This window comes from Salvelinus namaycush, chromosome 16 (assembly GCF_016432855.1).
Source record: "Salvelinus namaycush isolate Seneca chromosome 16, SaNama_1.0, whole genome shotgun sequence".
Taxonomy (NCBI): Eukaryota; Metazoa; Chordata; class Actinopteri; order Salmoniformes; family Salmonidae; genus Salvelinus; species Salvelinus namaycush.
Window position 1 is genome coordinate 39,883,281 of NC_052322.1, and position 19,965 is coordinate 39,903,245.

A 19,965-nucleotide genomic window follows, 5' to 3' on the forward strand; every position below is an offset into this window, starting at 1 on the left:
GAGAAACTGAAGATTTGGTACAACGCTGTGTACTACTCCCTTCACAGAACAGCCCAAACAGTAAAAACTGGCTCTAACCAGAATAGGAAGAGGAGTGGGAGGTCCCAGTACACAACTGAGCAAGAGGACATTTTGAGCCTGTAATCAAACCCACAAATGCTGATGCTCCAGATACTCAACTAGTCTAAAGAAAGCAAGCTGTGCTAACAATTGCAAAATTTGCTTTTCTTAAAAATAAAAAATAAAGACATTTCTAAGTGACCCCAAACTTTTGAACGGTAGTGTACTTCCATACATTTTTTCAACTGGTACCGGGGGACCTTGAGATGAGTCTTGGGCATCCTAGAGCAAAATATCCAACATGTACATGTTCGTGAGAGTGTGTAACCCAAAAGGTTTGGACGCTACAGACAGAAGTTGGCAGATCAGCTGTACCAACGTCAGATGAGTCTCTTGACACTTGTGGAGGTCGTAGAGCAAAACACTGTTCGCGAGAGTCATCTTTCCATAGAGGGGTCATAATAGTTTTGTAGGCCAAACCAGTCGGACGCTACAGATGATTTTGTGAGAAGACCGATTTTTGGGATGTCTCATGGTCTGACAAACACTGCTCTAGCTCTGTCACCTTTCACCTCAGCTGCGGAAGTGCGACATAGGCAGATGCGGTGGATTGACACGTAAACAAAAAACTGATCTCTAGCTTAAAGTGACATTCATGGAGATTTTACTATGCTTATTTTATTATGCTAGTTAGATTTCCACCAGGGTGCAGACATTGTCCTTATTAATATGGGGTTGGTCCCCCCTTTGCTTCCATAACAGCCTCCACTCTTCTGGGAAGGCTTTCCACTAGAAGGCTTTCCACTAGCTCACTGTAGATAAATAGAAAAAAAAGCTCTCACATGGTTGATGGGGTCCTCCAGGAAGAGAATGCCATTCTTGATGGAGTTGCTGATGTCATTCTCAGAGTAGGGAGTGGAGGTGGACACCTCCTCATAGGCACTGCCCTCTGCTAGCTTCTTATGCTGCACAAGACAGGGAGAGGAAGAGTGAAGAGACTGCAGTTGGTTTATACAGTCATTTAGCAGATGTTCTGATCCACAAGTACATTAAAATGACAACACAAACATCTTAATTCCAAATCCACATGACCCTATGATCTCTGACCTTGATGAGGATCTTCCTCTTAAGCTGATTGGGTGAGGGCAGTCCGTCGGCGGAGATGTCCACAGCCTTGGTAAGCAGCATTTCTCCAAAGACCTTCTTAAAGTAGGTAGCCATGTTCCTCTGCTGGACAATGCTGCAATGATCCTCTATGGACAGGATGATGGGGTAGCTGGGGAAGGAGTAAGAGGGGGAGAGGGGTCAGAGGTCAACAGCACGACAAAGGCGTGGTGGAAAGCCCCCCCCCCCCTTGTGAACTTCTCATTTAATTTCATGTTCTCTTTAGAGGGTAGTAGATTACTGAGTATCACTCAAGCATACAAAACACAAAGACTGTGAGCACATGGAGACTCACTCAGACGTCACAAAGGCGTGTTCCTTGATGGTCGCCAGGACATCACAGAACTTGATCTTGGTGGTGAGGGTGTGTCCATGGTAGATGACAGGCATTCCATCTGGACCATCCCAGCAGTCCACTGCCAACACACACAAACTTTTTTAATGGCATAGTAGAGATGTCTGGTCTGCATATTTGGTGAGTGGGTGTCTTAAAAGGGTAAGTAGGGAGTAGTAGGCTTTAACCACGCTAGTTAACCTGTTGAGTACACAAACTATAGTTTGTCTATTCTCATTTACAAGGGCAGCTACAGAATCCCAGGATAAGCACACTACTGTTAGTGGAGATTCTCCATTGGCCATGGTTTGTATGTGTAGTATGCTTAGACTAGGCCTCCACAACCAGACTCAAAATTAAAGATAAACGATCAAAAAATGTGATTGAAAATAATTTATTCAATGACAAAGAGAGGAAGGACAGCATCCAGTGCCCTCAGAAAGTATTCATACCACTTGACTTATTCCACATTTTGTGGTGGTACAGCCGGAATTCCAAATTGATTAAATAGCTTCTTTAAATTTTTCTCAGCCAGCTAAACAATACCCCATAATAACGAAGTGAAAACCTGTTTTTAGCAAATTATTGAAAATGAAATACCTTATTTACATAAGTATTCACAACCTGAGTCAATACAGGTAAAAAAAAAAAAAAAAAAAATTAAAAAGGGGAAATTGTCACCTTTTGCAGCAATTACAGCTATGAGTCTTTCTGGGTACGTCTGAGGTTTGCACACCTGGATTGTACAATAATTGCCCATTATTATTAGAAAAATTATTCAAGCTCTGTCAAGTTGGTTGTTGATCATTGCTACACCGCTTTTCCAAGTATTGAAATAGATTTTCAAGCAGATTTAAGTAAAACTTGGTCGCTCAGGAACATTCACTGTCTTCTTGGTAGGCAACTCACCTATCTATCCATCTATCACACACACACACATCCAAAGGTTTGGACACCTACTCATTCAAGGGTTTTTCTTTATTTGTACTATTCTCTACATTGTATAATAATAGTGAAGACATCAAAACTATGAACACATGTAATCATGTAACCAAAAAAAGTGTTAAATCAAAATATATTTGATTATTCAAAAAGTAACCAATCTTTGCCTTAACAGCTTTGCACACTTTGCATTCTCTCAACCAGCTTCTAATGAACTTATCCTCTGCAGCAGAGGTAACTCTGGGTCTTCCTTTCCTGTGGCGGACCTCATGAGAGCTGGTTTCATCATAGCGCTTGATGGGTTTTGCGACTGCACTCAAAGAAACAAAGAAACTTTTCTTGAAATTTTCTGCATTTGACTGACCTTCATGTCTTAAAGTAATGGACTGTCACCTCTCTTTGCTTATTTGAGCTGTTCTTGCCATAATATGGACTTGCTCTTTTACCAAATAGGGCTATCTTCTCTATACCACCCCTACCTTGTCACAAATAACTGATTGGCTCAAACGCATTAAGGAAGAAAGAAATTCCGCAAATTAACAAGGCACACTTGTTAATTGAAATGCATTCCAGGTGACTACCTCATGAAGCTGGTTGAGAGAATACCAAGAGTGTGCAAAGCTGTCATCAAGGCAAAGGCTGGCTACTTTGCATTCTCAAATTTTTGTTTAACACTTTTTTGGTTACTACATGATTCCATGTGTTATTTCATAGTTTTGATATCTTCACTATTATTATACAATGTAGAAAATAGTAAAAATAAAGAGAAACCCTTGAAAGAGTAAGTGTGAACAAACTTTTGACTGGTACTGTATATGTATGCATGTACAGTTGGAGTCAGAATTTTACATAAACTGAGTCTAAATGTATTTGACTAAGGTGTTTCACAATTCCTGACATTTAATCCAAGTAAAAATTCCCTGTCTTAGGTCAGTTAGGATCCCCACTTTATTTTAAGAATGTGAAACGTCAGAATAATAGTAGAGAGAATGATTTATTTCAGCTATTATTTCTTTCATCACATTCCCAGTGGGTCAGAAGTTTACATACACTCAATTAGTATTTGGTAGCATTGCCTTTAAATTGTTTAACTTGGGTCAAACGTTTCAAGTAGCCTTCCACAAGCTTCCCACAATAAGTTGGGGGAATGTTGGCCCATTCCTCCTGACAGAGCTGGTGTAACTGAGTCAGGTTTCTAGGCCTCCTTGCTCACACACGCTTTTTCAGTTCTGCCCACAAATGTAATATTGGTTTGAGGTCAGGGCTTTGTGATGGTCACTCCAATACCTTGACATTGTTGTCCTTAAGCCATTTTGCCACAACTTTGGAAGTATGCTTGGTGTCATTGTCCATTTGGAAGACCCATTTGCAACCAAGCTTTAACTTCCTGACTGATGTTTGAGATGGTGCTTCAATATATCCATATCATTTTCCTTCCCCATGACGCCATCTATCTTGTGAAGTGCACCAGACCCTCTTGCAGCAAAGCACCCCCACAACATGATGCTGCAACCCCCATGCTTCACAGTTGGGATGGTGTTCTTCAGCTTGCAAGCATCCTCCTTTTCCTCCAAACATAACGATGGTCATTATAGCCAAACAGTTCTATTTTTGTTTCATCAGACCAGAGGACATTTCTCCAAAAAGCACAATCTTTGTCCACATGTGCAGTTGCAAACCATAGTCTGGCTTTTTTATGGCGGTTTTGGAGCAGTGGCTTCTTCCTTGCTGAGCGGCCTTTCAGGTTATGTTGATATAGGACTCGTTTTACTGTGGATATTGATACTTTTGTACCCGTTTCTTCCAGCATCTTCACAAGGTCCTTTGTTGTTGTTCTGGGACTTTTCGCACCAAAGTACGTTCATCTCTAGGAGACAACGCGTCTCCTTTAGTGCTATAAACGGCTACGTGGTCCCATGGTGTTTATACTTGCAAACTATTGTTTGTACAGATGAATGTGGTACCTTCAAGCATTTGGAAATTGCTCCCAAGGATGAACCAGACTTCTGGAGGTCTACAATTTTTTTATGAGGTCTTGGCTGATTTCTTTTGATTTTCCCATGATGTCAAGCAAAGAGGCACTGAGTTTGAAGGTAGGCCTTGAAATACATCCACAGTACACCTCCAATTGACTCAAATTATGTCAATTAGCCTATCAGAAGCTTCTAAAGCCATTTAAAAGGCACAGTCAACTTAGTGTATGTAAACTTGTGTTTAAGTTAGACACTGGGAGAAAATTCACCTTTCACCAGGACAGTTGGAAAACAGACCGAACCAGGTTTCCTCTAGGATTTTGCCGGTGATTAACTCTATTCAGTTTCTTTTTATGCAAAAAATTATAAAAATCCCTAGTCCTTTCCAATGACAAGCATACCCATAACATAATGCAGCCACTACCTTATGCATGAAAATATGAAGAGTGGTACTCAGTGATGTGTTTGCCCCAAACAAAGTTCTTTTTTCTCACTTTAAAAAAAATATATATATTCTCTTCTGTTGTACTTTAGTGCCTTATTGCAAACAGGATGCATGTTTTGTAATATTTTTATTCTGTACAGGCCTCCTTTTCACCCTTTCATTTACATTAGTATTGTGGAGTAACTACAATGTTTAGCCATCCTCAGGTTTCTCCCATCACAGCCATGTAACTGTTTTAAAGTCACCATTGGCCTCTTGGTGAAATCCCTGAGCAGTTTCCTTCCTCTCCGGCAACTGAGTTAAGAAGGATGACTGTATCTTTGTAGTGACTGGGTGTATTGATACACCATCCAAAGTGTCATTAAAGAACTTTGCCATGCTCAAAGGGATATTCAATGTCTGCTTTTTAAATTTTTACTCATCTACCAAAAGGTGCCCTTCTTTGCGAGGCATTAGGAAATTCAATGTTCGACAAAGGGACCGTACCGATAATTGAATATGTAAGTTAGAGATGAGGTAGTCATTCAAAAATCATGTTAAACACTATTATTGCACACAGAGTGAGTCCATGTAACTTATTTTGTGACATGTTAAGCAGATTTTTTACTTTGAACTTATTTAGGCTTGCCATAAAGTGGCTTACTGACCCAAGACATTTCATGTTTTCATTTAATTTGTTAAAAAAATAATTCCACTTTGACATTATGGGGTATTGTGTAGGCCAGTGACAACATCTCAATTTAATCCATTTTAAATTCAGGCTGTAACAACAAAATGTGGAAAAAGTCAAGATGTGTGAATACTTTCTGAAGGCACTGTGTGTGTGTGTGTATGTATATAACACACATAAAAAAAGGGACTTCCTGGTTTAAATCAAGATGAAATATTAAAGTGTCATATGTGCCTTTCTGAATGGAGCAGCAGTGCGGTACGACTATCTCTAAAAATAGTCAGATCCTTTAGAAAGCGGTCTGAACAGTGTTCCCTCACTGCCAGTGCAGCCTGTAGGGATACAGTATACGAGGTGTGTTTGTCATGCAGTCATGCATATATTGTGGAGAAGAGTTGCTTTAGGTCTGAAAGACAGTGGGTTATGGAGAGAGCAGAGTTAGGGGTGTGTGTATATAATAAACTCACACTCGATGCAGCGGCAGCCCATCCTCAGACAGCGTGCGTACGCTTCCAGGGACGACTCACTAGAAAACTGGTCACCTGTCAGGTAGCTACAAACACACACACACGACATCAGATAATCCACAGAAGCCTCCTTTCCCTTCATCCTGTGTTCTTCACATCCCCTTCCATGGCAGTAGTGAAACATTGAATACAGAATCAAAAAGGTATTTCTGTCTTTGTTGGTTAGCGTAAACACCCCTTTCTCACTTAGCCAGGCAATTCAGACTTTATCAAAGCAACATGGAGGTTTTCATTCCTCACTTCCAGGAGTATTGTTTCACAGCCAACACAAAAGGTTATCACATTAACCTCTTCTCACCATGTTTTCAATGGGAGGAAAATGACATTTTCCTACACAATCAAAGCCCAGTTCTCATTGTTAAAAAATAATTGTTAGATAATACCAATTTAATCTGATATACATCAGAACTGTAGGACACAAATCCCCTTGGACTAGGGAAAAATGTCTGGGAAACTATGCTTTCTCTCTTACCATTCATGTGAAGCCAGCATTAATACAACACTGATTTCAAATACAGTAATCGATTCTGCTCCCTCGCCCACTCCCTCTGTTCTTACGTGTTATGAGATGAGGATATCCAGTAATGAGACAGGGGGTTGTTCATGTCTTCAGGACACACCTGGTCCAGGGCTGAGTCCCAGACGGTGTTCTCTTTGGAAAATAGGTACGTCAGGAACTAGACCGAGGGGGGAGGGGAGACACGCAATCAATATTGGGGTTCTGATGAATGCAAAGAAACAGTCCAATGAAGAGCACTACCATGCGAAAACCAGGCACCCTTTGTGATTGTGTTCAACTGAAAGTCAGAGTTTTCTACTAATCACAGGCCAAAACATATGAAGTGTACCATCCTGTAGGTTGACACTAGAGGCACTTCCTTTGTCAGACATTTCAGACAAGTCACGTGGTTTGACAATAACTAATAATGTCTCCGTTCCACAGAACTCAGGCACATTCAGGTCACCAGCAAGATGTGGGTGTTATATTCCAAATTAAGTTATATAATGTGAAACCTGGGAGAAATGTCAAATCAAATTTTATTGGTCACATATACATATTTAGCAGATGTTATTGCGGGTGTAGTAAAATGCTTGTGTTCCTAGCTCCAACAGTGCAGTAATATCTAACAATTCACAACAATACACACTAATCTAAAAGTAAAGTAATGGAATTAAGAAATATATAAATATTAGGATGAGCAATGTCTGTTGGATATACTCTCACCACTGTGTAACATGAAAGATTAATCATAGTGGCATTTTTATTTATTTTATTGCCTAGGAGTGAGAGAGAGAGGGGGGTGTGATTAGTTTCCCTAGGCAGACGGGTTGTTAACAATGTTCTCTAGGTCTGGGATTTCAGAGACTAGGGGACGAGGTTAAGAGTGAGAAGGTACCTCATCTTGGTGGAAGAAGGGTTGTTCCACCTCCCTCAGTGGGTCCTTCAGGTACCCAAACATAAACTCCTGCACCTTATTGTTGTCGGTGGCCCACAGCTCCTACGAACACACACAACACACACAACACATTGTTGCACAAATATGTTATTCAGGTAATTTGATTTCCTTGTGTATCAACACGTAACACATTTACAAAAGAACTAGTTACTAAAGTGTATGACAAGTCAAGCGTTGTGTTGTACTGAATCCCTAGAAACTTAGGTAGATGATAATGCTATATCATCCAGTATACCTTCTGGGCCTCCAGAAGGAAAGTCTTGAAGTCTTCTAGTAAGATCTTCTGCTCTGGTCTCTCAATGAACCTGACAGAGGGAGAGCGGTGTTACACAACTCACATCTACAGTATAACATGATGCTCAGGCGGCTTGGATGTGTGAGTATCTACCTCTGTAGAAAAGGAATCTCCATCTGAAAGACAAACGTAAAGAAAATTATTAAACACAATAAACCTTGTCGTTTCAGTATGACAACACAGCTCCAGTCTGTCTGCCTGCCTGCTGGGCCTAATGGTTCCTCCCATAGAATCTGTGGGTTTTAACTGGCCTCTTGATTCGGGAGCCATTTGAGAAGCAGACAGACAGAGAGAGGGGGTGAGAGAGAAGATTAGGATAGAAGGCTGAAGATGACTTACAGCTTTCTGGGCGTCAAACATCAGGCTGCGATAGAGCTGGGAAAACTGGCTAAAGGACACGTCTCCATTCCTCAACTCCGAGTCCTGAGAGAAAGAGTGAGAGGAGAGGGGGCAATGTTGCCACAGGGTTAGGATGACACTGGAAACACACACACTGGGGGGAAGGGGGGGGGGGGGGGGGGGGGGTATTAGGGAAATGTGATGTGTGAGGATGTTACCGGAAGTTTCTCTCTGAGGAACTTCATGTTGGGGACCCTGTAGTTAACCTGGCACAGCATGCTCTTCAGATCCTTACAGGATATCCTAAAATACACACAACGCCAAACACACAAATGAAGATGCGCACACATACACACTTCTGGAAGAGTGCCATGTAGTGACTTCACCTCAGGACTACTTAAAGGAAGCTTCTTCTGAATGGGGGAGGGGAGGGGGGGGGGGGGGGTGCTCACTCACTCACACACACACCAGGAAGCTGTGCAGGTCTGTGGCTGAAAGGTTAGTTCCTTCACACCTCCACATCACGTACACACACCAGCCGGAGCTGGTGGGAAGCTTCTTCAAAAACTATTAAGCTGTGCTCATTCCCTAGTTGTGCATACAGTTATTTGGAAAGTATTCAGACCCCTTCCCTTTTTCCACATTTTGTTACGTTACATCCTTATTCTAAAACGGATTAAATCAAAACATTTCCTCAACAATCTACACACAATACCCCATAATGACAAAGCGAAAACAGGTTTAGAAAATGTTGCACATTTATTACAAATGAAAACAGACACACCTTATTTTTTAAAATTGCAAACATTTCTAAAAACCTCTTTGTTTTGTCATTATGGGTTATTGTGTAGATGGATGAGAAAGAATAACTATTTTATCAATTTTAGAATAAAGCTGTAACGTAACAAAATGTGGAAAAATAATACTTTCCGCATGCATTGTATGGTTTTACTTTCATCCCTAGTCTGTCCAAAATGCCTCTGGCTGGCCTATATTGCTATTTGCTACAGCAGGTGGCTAGTCATACTGGTCTAAATTATTGATAATACACTAACCCAAATGTACCAAGTCTCCGAAAGAAAAGCATTATTGCTCTCCATTATCTCCAAGCTGATGCAATGCTTTTTCAATAATTTACAGTGCCTTTAGAAAGTATTCAGACCCCTTGACTTAATCTACATTTTGTTAGGTTACAGCCGTATTCTAAAATGTATTAAATTGTTGTTTTTCATCAATCTACACACAATACACACAAGGAGCGGCGGACTATGTATTTTTGTAAATAACAGCTGGTGCACGATATCTAAGGAAGTCTTGCGCTATTGCTCGCCTGAGGTAGAGTATCTCATGATAAACTCTCTCGGTAGGTAGTGTTGTCTACAGGTTATCTGTATTCTTCATAGCAGTTTACATACCACCACAGTCAGAGGCTGGCACTAAGACAGCATTGAATGAGCTATATTCTGCCATAAGCAAACAAGAAAACGCTCACCCAGAGGCGGCGCTCCTAGTAGCCGGGGACCTTAATGCAGGGAAACTTAAATACGTTTTACCAAATTTCTATCAGCATGTTAAATGTGCAACCAGAGGAAACAGAACTCTGGACCACTTATACTCCACATACAGAGACGCATACAAAGCTCTACCTCGCCCTCCAATTGGCAAATTAGACCATAATTCTATTCTCCTGATTCCTGCTTACAAGCAAAAATTTGATTAATAAAAAAGTGGTCAGGTGAAGCAGATGCTAAGCTACAGGAACGTTTTGCTAGCACAGACTGGAATATGTTCCGGGATTCCTCCGATGGCATTGAGGAGAACACCACATCAGTCATTGGCTTCATCAATAAGTGCATCGATGACGTCGTCCCCACAGTGACCCTACGTACATACCCCAACCAGAAGTCATGGATTACAGGCAGCATCTGCACTGAGCTAAAGGCTAGAGCTGCCGCTTTCAAGAAGCGGGACTCTAACCCGGAAGCTTATAAGAAATCCCGCTATGCACTCCGACAAACCATCAAACAGGCAAAGCGTCAATACAGGACTAAGATTGTACTACACCCGGCCCTGACGCTCGTCAGATGTAGCATGGCTTGCAAACCCTTACAGGCTACAAAGGAAAGCACAGCCGAGAGCTGCCCAGTGACACAAGCCAACCAGACGAGCTAAACTACTTCTATGCTCGCTTTGAGGCAAATAAAACTGAAACATGCATGAGAGCACCAGCTGTTCCGGAAGACTGTGTGATCACGCTCTACGCAGCAGATGTGAGTAATACCTTAAAAACAGGTCAACATTCACAAGGCCGCAGGGCCAGACGGATTACCAGGACGTGTACTGCGAGCATGCGCTGACCAACTGGCAAGTGTCTTCACTGACATTTTCAACCTCTCCCTGTCTGAGTCTGCAATACCAACATGGTTTAAGCTGGCCACCATAGTGCCTGTGCCCAAGAACACTAAGGTATCCTGGCTAAATGACTACCGACCCGTAGCACTCACATCTGTAGCCATGAAGTGCTTTGAAAGGCTGGTTTCATCCCAGAAACCCTAGACCCACTCCAATTTGCAAACCACCCCAACAGATCCACAGATGATGCACTCTCTACTGCACTCCACACTGCCCTTTCCCACCTGGACAAAAGGAACACCTATGTCAGAATGTTATTCATTGACTACAGCTCAGCGTTCAACACCAGTGCCCTCAAAGCTCATCAATAAGATAAGGACCCTGGGACTAAACACCTCCCTCTGCAACTGGATCCTGGACTTCCTGACGTGCCACCCCCAGGTGGTGAGGGTAGGTAACAACATCTACCACGCTGATCCTCAATACAGGGGCCCCTCAGGGGTGCGTGCTCGTCCCCTCCTGTACACTCATGACTGCACGGCCAGGCACGACTCCAACACCATCATTAAAGTTTGCCAATGACACAACAGTGTGCTCATTCCTGATCACCGACAACGACGAGACAGCCTATAGGGAGGAGGTCAGAGACCTGACCGTGTGGTGCCAGGACAACAACCTCTCCCTCAATGTGATCAAGACAAAGGAGATGATTGTTGACTACGGAAAAAGAGGACCAAGCACACCCCATTCTCATCAACAGGGCTACAGTGGAGCAGGTTGAGAGCTTCAAGTTCCTTGGTGTCCACATCACCAACAAACTAACATGGTCCAAGCACACCAAGACAGTCGTGAATAGGCCACGACAAAACCTATTCCCCCTCAGGAGACTGAAAAGATTTGGCATGGGCCAAGTCTAGGTCCAAGAGGCTTCTAAACAGCTTCTACCCCCAAGCCATAAGACTCCTGAACAGCTAGTCAAATGGCTACCCAGACTATTTGCATTGCCCCCTCTCCACACCACTGCTACTCTGTTGTCATTTATTAAAGTAACTATGCATAGCACTACCTACATATACATACTACCTCAACCAACCGGTGTCCTCGCACATTGACTATGTATCGGTACCCCCCTGCATATAGTCTCACTATTGTTATTTTACTGCTGCTCTTTAATTACTTTTTACTTTTAGCTCTTATCTCTATTTTTTTAAACTGCATTGTTAGTTAGGGGCTCGTAAGTAAGCATTTCACTGTAAGGTCTACATCTGTTGTATTCGCCGCATGTGACTAATACAATGTGATTTGAATACCCTATAATGACAAAGCAAAAACAGGTTTAGACATTTCTGCTCATTTATTTAAAAAAATATATATATTTACATAAGTATTCAGACCCTTTACTCAGTACTTTGTTGAAACACCTTTGGCAGCAATTACAGCCTAGAGTCTTCTTGGGTATGATGCTACAAACTTGGCACACCTGCATTTGGGGAGATTCTCCCATTCTTGGTTTCATCAGACCAGAGAATCTTGTTTCTCATGGTCTTTTATTTATTTATTTCACCTTTATTTAACCAGGTAGGTAAGTTGAGAACAAGTTCTCATTTACAATTGCGACCTGGCCAAGATAAAGCAAAGCAGTTCGACACATACAACACAGAGTTACACATGGAGTTTAACAAACATACAGTCAATAATACAGTAGAAAAATAAGTCTATATACAATGTGAGCAAATGAGGTGAGATAAGGGAGGTAAAGGCAAAAAAAGGCCATGGTGGCGAGGTAAATACAATATAGCAAGTAAAACACTGGAATGGTAGATTTGCAGTGGAAGAATGTGCAAAGTAGAGATAGAAATAATGGGGTGCAAAGGAGCAAAATAAATAAATAAATACAGTAGGGGAAGAGGTAGTTGTTTGGGCTAAATTATAGATGGGCTATGTACAGGTGCAGTAATCTGTGAGCTGCTCTGACAGCTGGTGCTTAAAGCTAGTGAGGGAGATAAGTGTTTCCAGTTTGAGATTTTTGTAGTTCATTCCAGTCATTGGCAGCAGAGAACTGGAAGGAGAGGCAGCCAAAGGAGGAATTGGCTTTGGGGGTGACCAGAGAGATATACCTGCTGGAGCGCGTGCTACAGGTGGGTGCTGCTATGGTGACCAGCGAGCTGAGGGGGGACTTTACCTAGCAGGGTCTTGTAGATGACCTGGAGCCAGTGGGTTTGGCGACGAGTATGAAGCGAGGGCCAGCCAACGAGAGCGTACAGGTCGCAGTGGTGGGTAGTGTATGGGGCTTTGGTGACAAAACGGATGGCACTGTGATAGACTGCATCCAATTTATTGAGTAGGGTATTGGAGGCTATTTTGTAAATGACATCGCCGAAGTCGAGGATCGGTAGGATGGTCAGTTTTACGAGGGTATGTTTGGCAGCATGAGTGAGTCTGAGAGTCTTTAGGTGCCTTTTGGCCTCCCTGACCAAGATCCTTCTCCCCGATTGCCCAGTTTGGCCAGGTGGCCAGCTCTAGGAAGAGTCTTTGTGGTTCCAAACTTCTTCCATTTAAGAATAATGGAGGCCAATGTGTTCTTGGGGACCTTCAATGCTGCAGAATTGTTTTGGTACCCTTCCCCAGACCTGTGCCTTGACACAATCTTGTTTCGGAGCTCTACGAACAATTCCTTTGATCTCATGGGTTGGTTTTTGCTCTGATGTGCACTGTCAACTGTGAGACCTTATATAGACAGGTGTGTACCTGTCCAAATCATGTCCAGTCAATTGAATTTAACACAGGTGGACTCCAATCAAGGATCTCAAGGATGATCAATGGAAACAAGATACACCTGAGCTCAATTTCGAGTCTCATAGCAAAGGGTCTGAATACTTGTGTAAAGGTATCTGTTTCACATTTTTTATACATTTGAAAATAAATCTAAAAACCTGTTTCACTTTGTCATTATGGGGTATTGTGTGTAGATTGCTGAGTAAAAAAAACAATAAACCCATTATAGAATAAGGTTGTAACATAACAAAATGTGGAAAAAGTCAAGGGGTCTGAATACTTTCCGATGGTACTGTATTTAGTTCATGTCTAAAAGCACTGATTTATTTAACTTACTTGTCTTCTCTGTTGCGATCTACCGCATAAAACTGCTTCCGTAACCACCTGGGTGAAAAAAAGAGTTACATTGAAGAATGAGTCTTCGACACCGAAAGTGCTGTGATAGCCATTTGCAACGTACCATCAAGTGATGCCCACACAGCCTACCCAACCGAATAAAGGTGTACCTCTCTATCTGTAGAGGGGTGGGGGATTTGAGTGTGTCTGCCACCAGCCAGGTCAGCCCCTTCACCCACATGGTCATCTCCTCATCAGACGTTGCTGGGGAGAGGGGTCAAGGGTTAGGCGTCAACGTCCTGACATTCAAGTTCCATATTATGGTATGGGTGTGTCTCTACCTGACAAAACGGAAGGCTTTGGAGGTAATACTGTGGTGTGTATTTAGTATTTACCCGCTAGGCTGAGTGCTTTGAGGCGGAACTCAGTGCCGTGTAGGATGACGAAGCAGTGAGCCTGGTCTAGTCGTGCTGTAGCGTCCTCCACATAGCGCTCAAAGTCCCGAGACTTCTGGCCCGCTCGGATCTCCTTTATCTCTCGGATATCAACTGGAGGGGGGACAGATACAGGGGTCAGCCAAGTCACTCCAACATGAAACAGTCTGTTAAGGTTAGCTAAACAGTATCCACCAATCACATTTGGTTTGCACATTGTCAAGCAGAGCAGAGTGTTACAAATGCATGACATATTAAGACACTGCTCTTTAGTCCAGCCACACTGTTGCAACAGACTGGCCAAGGGACAGACCTTCAGAGGACCACAACCCACCCACACACACACACACACCTGCTCACTATAATGGCCGACCGGGCCTCAGAGGAGACAGAACAAGAGCTTTCCTTCTTTGCCTTGCAGATGGTGATCAAAAGCTAATGAACAGAAACCTGAATAGCCCAATTTAGTGCATGTTTCAGTGCATACCTTGAACTTCGTCATAAATCATGTCAATGGGAGATTTGTGCAAGACATCTAGTTACTGTATAAATGTGCATCTCAAGTTCTGATTTGGCCAGAAGAATGAGCTGTGAAGCATATGGAGAGTTGAAGTTACAGACAGTAGGAAAGTGGGATTGTGTTAGTGACAGTGTTGAGGTACACCGATTGTCCTGGTGCAGTTAGTTAGGCAATAAGATATTCACACACACACACGTCTCTCATAGCTCTGCTCCTGCTCCTCTTCCTGCCCTAAACCACACATCCTGTGCTGCTCTGCCGCCTACACTGTCTGTGTGTCTGTGTGTGCGTATGTACCCACCTTCTTACATCTCGAAGAATCTCACACACAAAACACACATCTACTTTGCATCACATGCATCTATGCAGCAGACTTCCGTTGAGACTAAGTCAATCTGACAGGTTGATATTCGAGAGAACATGTAAGTCAGTCTAAATATTTGCAGAGTTATTGTGAAGCTCCAGGAAATAAGAGCTAGCCAGAGGTGTGACCTTACACAGGGAGAGGAGAGGAGGCATCCTGACTAACATACCGACACGTCTCTCCCTCTCTGCTCTTCATTTTACTTCCCTCTACCCCATTAACCTTTCTCTCATTGGCTCACAACTATCTGTGTTTACTTTAGGGATAATATGCACGTTTGAGGATGAAAGCATGGGAGGATAACAACAAACTACACTGAAGTGTAGTTTGTTTTGAAGTATTAGAGCAGAGCTGTTGAACTTTGAACAAACTAATTGGCCCATGCACAGTCACCCATGATGTAGGCTATATTTGACTGTGGTATTGCAGAGGTTGTCCTTTTTCATTAGACTTGTGTACTGAAAGGATGGAAAATCCTAGTTCAAGGCATGCCATTGGCCTACATATACTGACTGACAGTTTCCACAGAGGCGTGCAGGTGCCTTTGCCGGAACACACACACACCTCTCTCTCAAATCTGAGACGGTTTCAGCATTTCAAAATATCTCCCACCAAAAAAAAAAAAAGAGTTTGTCGTCAGAATCTCACCACAACATTTATCAGAAGATCTTATCCAATGTGACAGCTACAATAACTTTCAAAAGGAAGCTCATGGTCCACACAGAATGGAACCAGGCCAGCCACCACTGCATGTCTGCAGTTACTGGGTCTCGGATTCTGTTGTGTGCAGTCACTGATGTAGCCACCTCATCAACGCCTTTATCCATGTCTAGTAAACCCTCTTTCCTATAGTGGGATTCTAATAAGCATGATCCTTACCCTAACCCTAAAATAGCTTCACTCAGAAAAAACAGGTTTGGTTTCAGATTTGTTTACACACTGGCTTGGGACTGATTTGTGCTTACTAAACTAGGGCATGGAGATATCTGGGGGAATAATTGTCGGCACAAATGAGAACCTATGTTGTCCACATTCTCAGGTCACACTGAGTGCAAGTGCTGGGACTACATTCTGCCAACACTGGGATTTCAGTCTTAGTGACACTAGCTAAACCAGAACGTCTTACAACATACAAGTGCCATGTTAAGAAATCCCAGTAACACCTGTTCAAACAAGAGTTTAGATTTGTCAAGTAGGCTTATTTACTACATGTTCCTGGCTGGCTGAGAGTATAAAGACATACTGTCTACCACTACACCAAACCCCTGATGTTTGTGTGTTGATGCAAGCTATGACTGTGGTTAGATAAAGGCACACACACACCAGGCCTGGTGTGTTTGAGATGAGGGGGTCACCTGCTTGATGTGTGTTTGGGACAGGACCGTCTCGGCCACACTGACATTTTGGGTCTCTGTCTGTTCCGTCTAGAATTTTCGCGGTGCACTTAGACCTAAGCTGTGGTCTTCGCTTGAGATTCAGTCAAGGGTAGGCGGGGAAAGCAGCAGTGAGGCGGCTGGGTTAGGGTTTGATAGGTTACTGAGCCACCAAAAAAGTTATGTCCGTTAGTGCAGTCCTTCACTCCTGTGAGGTTAGTGTACATCAAATAAGTGAACTGCTGTTCACCCGTTACAATTTGAATACTACATCACTTATTATATGCCAAATGTTTATCAGGGGACCAAAAGCACACCAATCACTAAGGAGGTATTGACACATTGACTAGGTACAGGTAGTCCTTGTAAATGTTATTTACTTTTTTGCCAATCTTTTCTTACTTTTTAACTCTGCATTGTTGGGAAAGGGCTGTAAGTAAGCATTTCACGGTAAAGTCTACACCTGTTGTATTCGGGACGTGACAAATACAATTAGATTTGTATTAAATTCAAATTACATTTGATAATTTACTAGGGAGAATGATCTACATAGGCCTACAGCAGGTAATTGGACATCATCATTATTTCCTCTGAGGCAACCAGCAAGCATAAAAAATGCTGAGTCAGTGGTGATGAGAGACCCACTGATCTCCCCGTCATCGATAGGTTGGAAGACTAAAATGGCGCCAATTCTTTCCCAAATGATCCCACACTTCCAGTAAAAACTATCCATTCTATTTTTAAGGAGACGCATTCGCCAATATCATCTCACTCGCAAAGAGTAGGATATCATATGATGACGTTGTCAAGTACCGAAACTCCTCCACGGAGTTGAGCAAAGACTACATTTTTCTAAATGAACCTCCGACTCCTTAAAGTTGCTATGAATACAAACTGTTTACCTGTGTTTGTTGTTGCGTGCCTTAATTTGTTTCCTGAAATCCTTAAGTTTTAATAAAATGTTATGCGCTGTGCACACTGAATCTCATGTGAATCAGTCTGTCGTTGGTTGTAGCAATAAGATTAAGTTTTTAAATATTGTTTTAAGTATGGATTTAAGCAAACAAAGGACAACCATAGGTACATGGTGGTGGTGGTGGGGGGGGGGGGGGGTCGTTTAAACCTTTTTTTCCTTTCTCCTTGGCTGCATCCGGAGCAGAGTACAGCTGTGTGAGAGGCATCCTGCTACCCGGGAGACCGCTCTGAGTGAGGGGCGCACGCACAAGGCTCCCTTCACGAAAACACACAGGGCCTGTGATGAATTTGACACTTCTATCCAGCATGCGTTTCTACACTTTATTTAACACTGGGACAAAAAGATATGTAGGTCATGTTCAAATGGGGCCAAATAAGGATGTTTCAATAGGCTATAGGCCTGATTTTTTGGATTTGCTCTGGCCTCGTGTGACATGGTTTTTCCATTATCTGAACATTGAACACCCTTCAAATCCCATAATTGCTTCATAATAGTACTAACAAATACACAATTTCGTAATTGCACACATCTAATCACAAGCTACTGGACAAAATGACATAGCAAGTGTTTTGTTATTGTGTGACACTCCTGCCTCTCACAGCTTTGTTGTTTTGTAAAAACATTCCTGTTTATGACAGCAGGTAAACAGACCGGTTCGGCGTCATATTCTCCTGTCAGAACATATTCTGTGCGACAGTGACGACCAGTTGTGACCAGTTACCCAATTTTTTGACAAAGATAGACCTAAATTATATTCATTGGATGAAACAGAATATCATGCAGCCTATGCATTGCACACATTTTCAAAAGTGAGAGCCATACTCACTTTCTCCCTCTATTTTATCCGTGCCTCGGGTCCAGATAATTGTCCTCGTCTCAAGTTTGACCTGAAATGTCCTTCTCTCAGGTCGCTGGGACTTTTTGGAGTAAAACAAAGTCAACACGGTCCCCAATTCCAGATCCCGGTAAAGATTGTTCATCTCGGTGTCACTCTCAATCCACGGAATGGGTCCGTTGGAAAAGAAGCCCGAGGTCCCAGCCATGTTCACTTCCCCCGTTTGTTGTCCTTTTCCTTTCAGAACAATCTCCACAGCCAAGGGCTAGACATAGACAGGGATACCTACAGAAGAGGGGGAAAACCCATGAAAACCTATTCTCTGGAGTTGATAATCTATTTGGCTAAGGTCTGTCAAACTTGCATATTGCCTTACTGTTAGAAATATGGCTAGGTGAGTTTAGGTGTAGGCCTACACCTATGTTATTAGGGTAATATGTTGTGCAATAGTCTTCGCTATGATGCTACATATTTTGTGCAGTAGGCCTACAGGTGCTGGACTGAAAAAATGACAGACGTGCACCAATCAACTCTAGCTGATCACACACTAGGTATGGGAATATAGAAACCGATTTACATAATTTTAGAACACTTTTCTCACGAAGATAATACATGGAAATCCACAGGTTTTAACTGTAATCCGCGGCACATTTAAATAGATTAGATGGGATTTGAACCCTCTGAAACTGGCCTATTAGCTCAATGGAATCTGTTTCCTTCCCAAGCTACACATAAAGTTTAATTCCATGGGCCCAGATTCTGCTCTTTTTGTAACAAGCAATACAAAATAACATTCGTTGCGAAAGAGAGAGCGGATACACTGCGAGGCAAGGAATTCCGTGCTACATTTTCCTAAAGGCGAGGGTGGTGGGCAGTTGTTCGGCCAAGGAAGTATGGCTGATTTCAACGCAGACAAACCCAGTTAGCTATCGCCATAGCATTTATTTTAGGTCACCCTTCTAGTACCCTTCGTCTTACCGTCTCAAAATCCAACTGGAACACGCGAGCAGCGCAACAATAGCAGAACAACACCTCGGTATATCGCCGCAATCACGGCCCCGCTCATCTCCGCCGGTCCAACTTCGGCTGTCCTCCCGTCTTCCCCTTTTTTGTGATTATATCATTGTGGTCCCGACAGTGTACGAACGCTTCAGTCGTGAGGAGAAAGATCCCTTTTCCTTTTGCGTCCTGTCACAGTTCCCCATCGACCGAGAGAGCCATAAGCAAGTTGTGTCTGTATCATGCACGGCTCGGGCCCTTCCCCCATCCGACCCCTCTGTACAACAAAGCATCGGATAGATCGGCCTCTTAAAGATACAGCACTTACTTTTCCACCCCTCAGTCTACTTTGTTTTCATAATTATCTGTTTACTCTTAGGCTAACTAACCATCGCTAATTATTGCGCGCCTTTGGTCAGTGTCAGTGAGAACTAAAAGTTCCGTCAGATAGTATTCAAACCCCTTGACTTTTTCCACATTTTGTTGTTACAGCCTGAATTTAAAATGGATTAAATTGAGATTTTGTGTCACTGGCCTGCCTAGTCAAAGTGGAATTATGTATTTAGACATTTAGTTTGTTTGTTGTTTGCTAATTATTTTACAAACTCATAAAATGTATTGAGTCAGTAAGTATTCAACCCCTTTGTTATGCCAAGCCTAAATAAGTTCAGGAGTAAACAGTCGCATAAGTTGCATGGACTCACTCGGTGTGCAATAATAGTGTTTTTTGTTGTTGAATGACGACCTCATCTCTGTACCCCACACATACAATTATATGTAAGGTCCCTTAGTTGA

The 19,965-nt window shown here is 42.6% G+C and overlaps 1 protein-coding gene across 1 annotated transcript in view; it reads right to left on the minus strand.

The window, feature by feature from the left end:
* Positions 1 to 19,428, minus strand: part of plcg1 (phospholipase C, gamma 1) — a 45,765-nt gene extending 26,337 nt beyond the window's left edge. The window contains exons 1-15 of the mRNA XM_039011233.1: positions 19,150 to 19,428; positions 18,163 to 18,456; positions 14,065 to 14,217; positions 13,840 to 13,933; positions 13,670 to 13,717; positions 8,425 to 8,509; positions 8,207 to 8,290; positions 7,961 to 7,983; positions 7,808 to 7,877; positions 7,513 to 7,614; positions 6,674 to 6,792; positions 6,056 to 6,141; positions 1,520 to 1,640; positions 1,168 to 1,336; positions 903 to 1,025 (exon numbers count right to left, since the gene is read on the minus strand). Coding sequence (XP_038867161.1) covers positions 903 to 1,025; positions 1,168 to 1,336; positions 1,520 to 1,640; positions 6,056 to 6,141; positions 6,674 to 6,792; positions 7,513 to 7,614; positions 7,808 to 7,877; positions 7,961 to 7,983; positions 8,207 to 8,290; positions 8,425 to 8,509; positions 13,670 to 13,717; positions 13,840 to 13,933; positions 14,065 to 14,217; positions 18,163 to 18,379 — 1,494 coding nt within the window. The 5' untranslated portion in view covers positions 18,380 to 18,456; positions 19,150 to 19,428. The remainder of the gene's footprint in view (positions 1 to 902; positions 1,026 to 1,167; positions 1,337 to 1,519; positions 1,641 to 6,055; positions 6,142 to 6,673; positions 6,793 to 7,512; positions 7,615 to 7,807; positions 7,878 to 7,960; positions 7,984 to 8,206; positions 8,291 to 8,424; positions 8,510 to 13,669; positions 13,718 to 13,839; positions 13,934 to 14,064; positions 14,218 to 18,162; positions 18,457 to 19,149) is intronic.
* Positions 19,429 to 19,965: the final 537 nt, after the last annotated feature.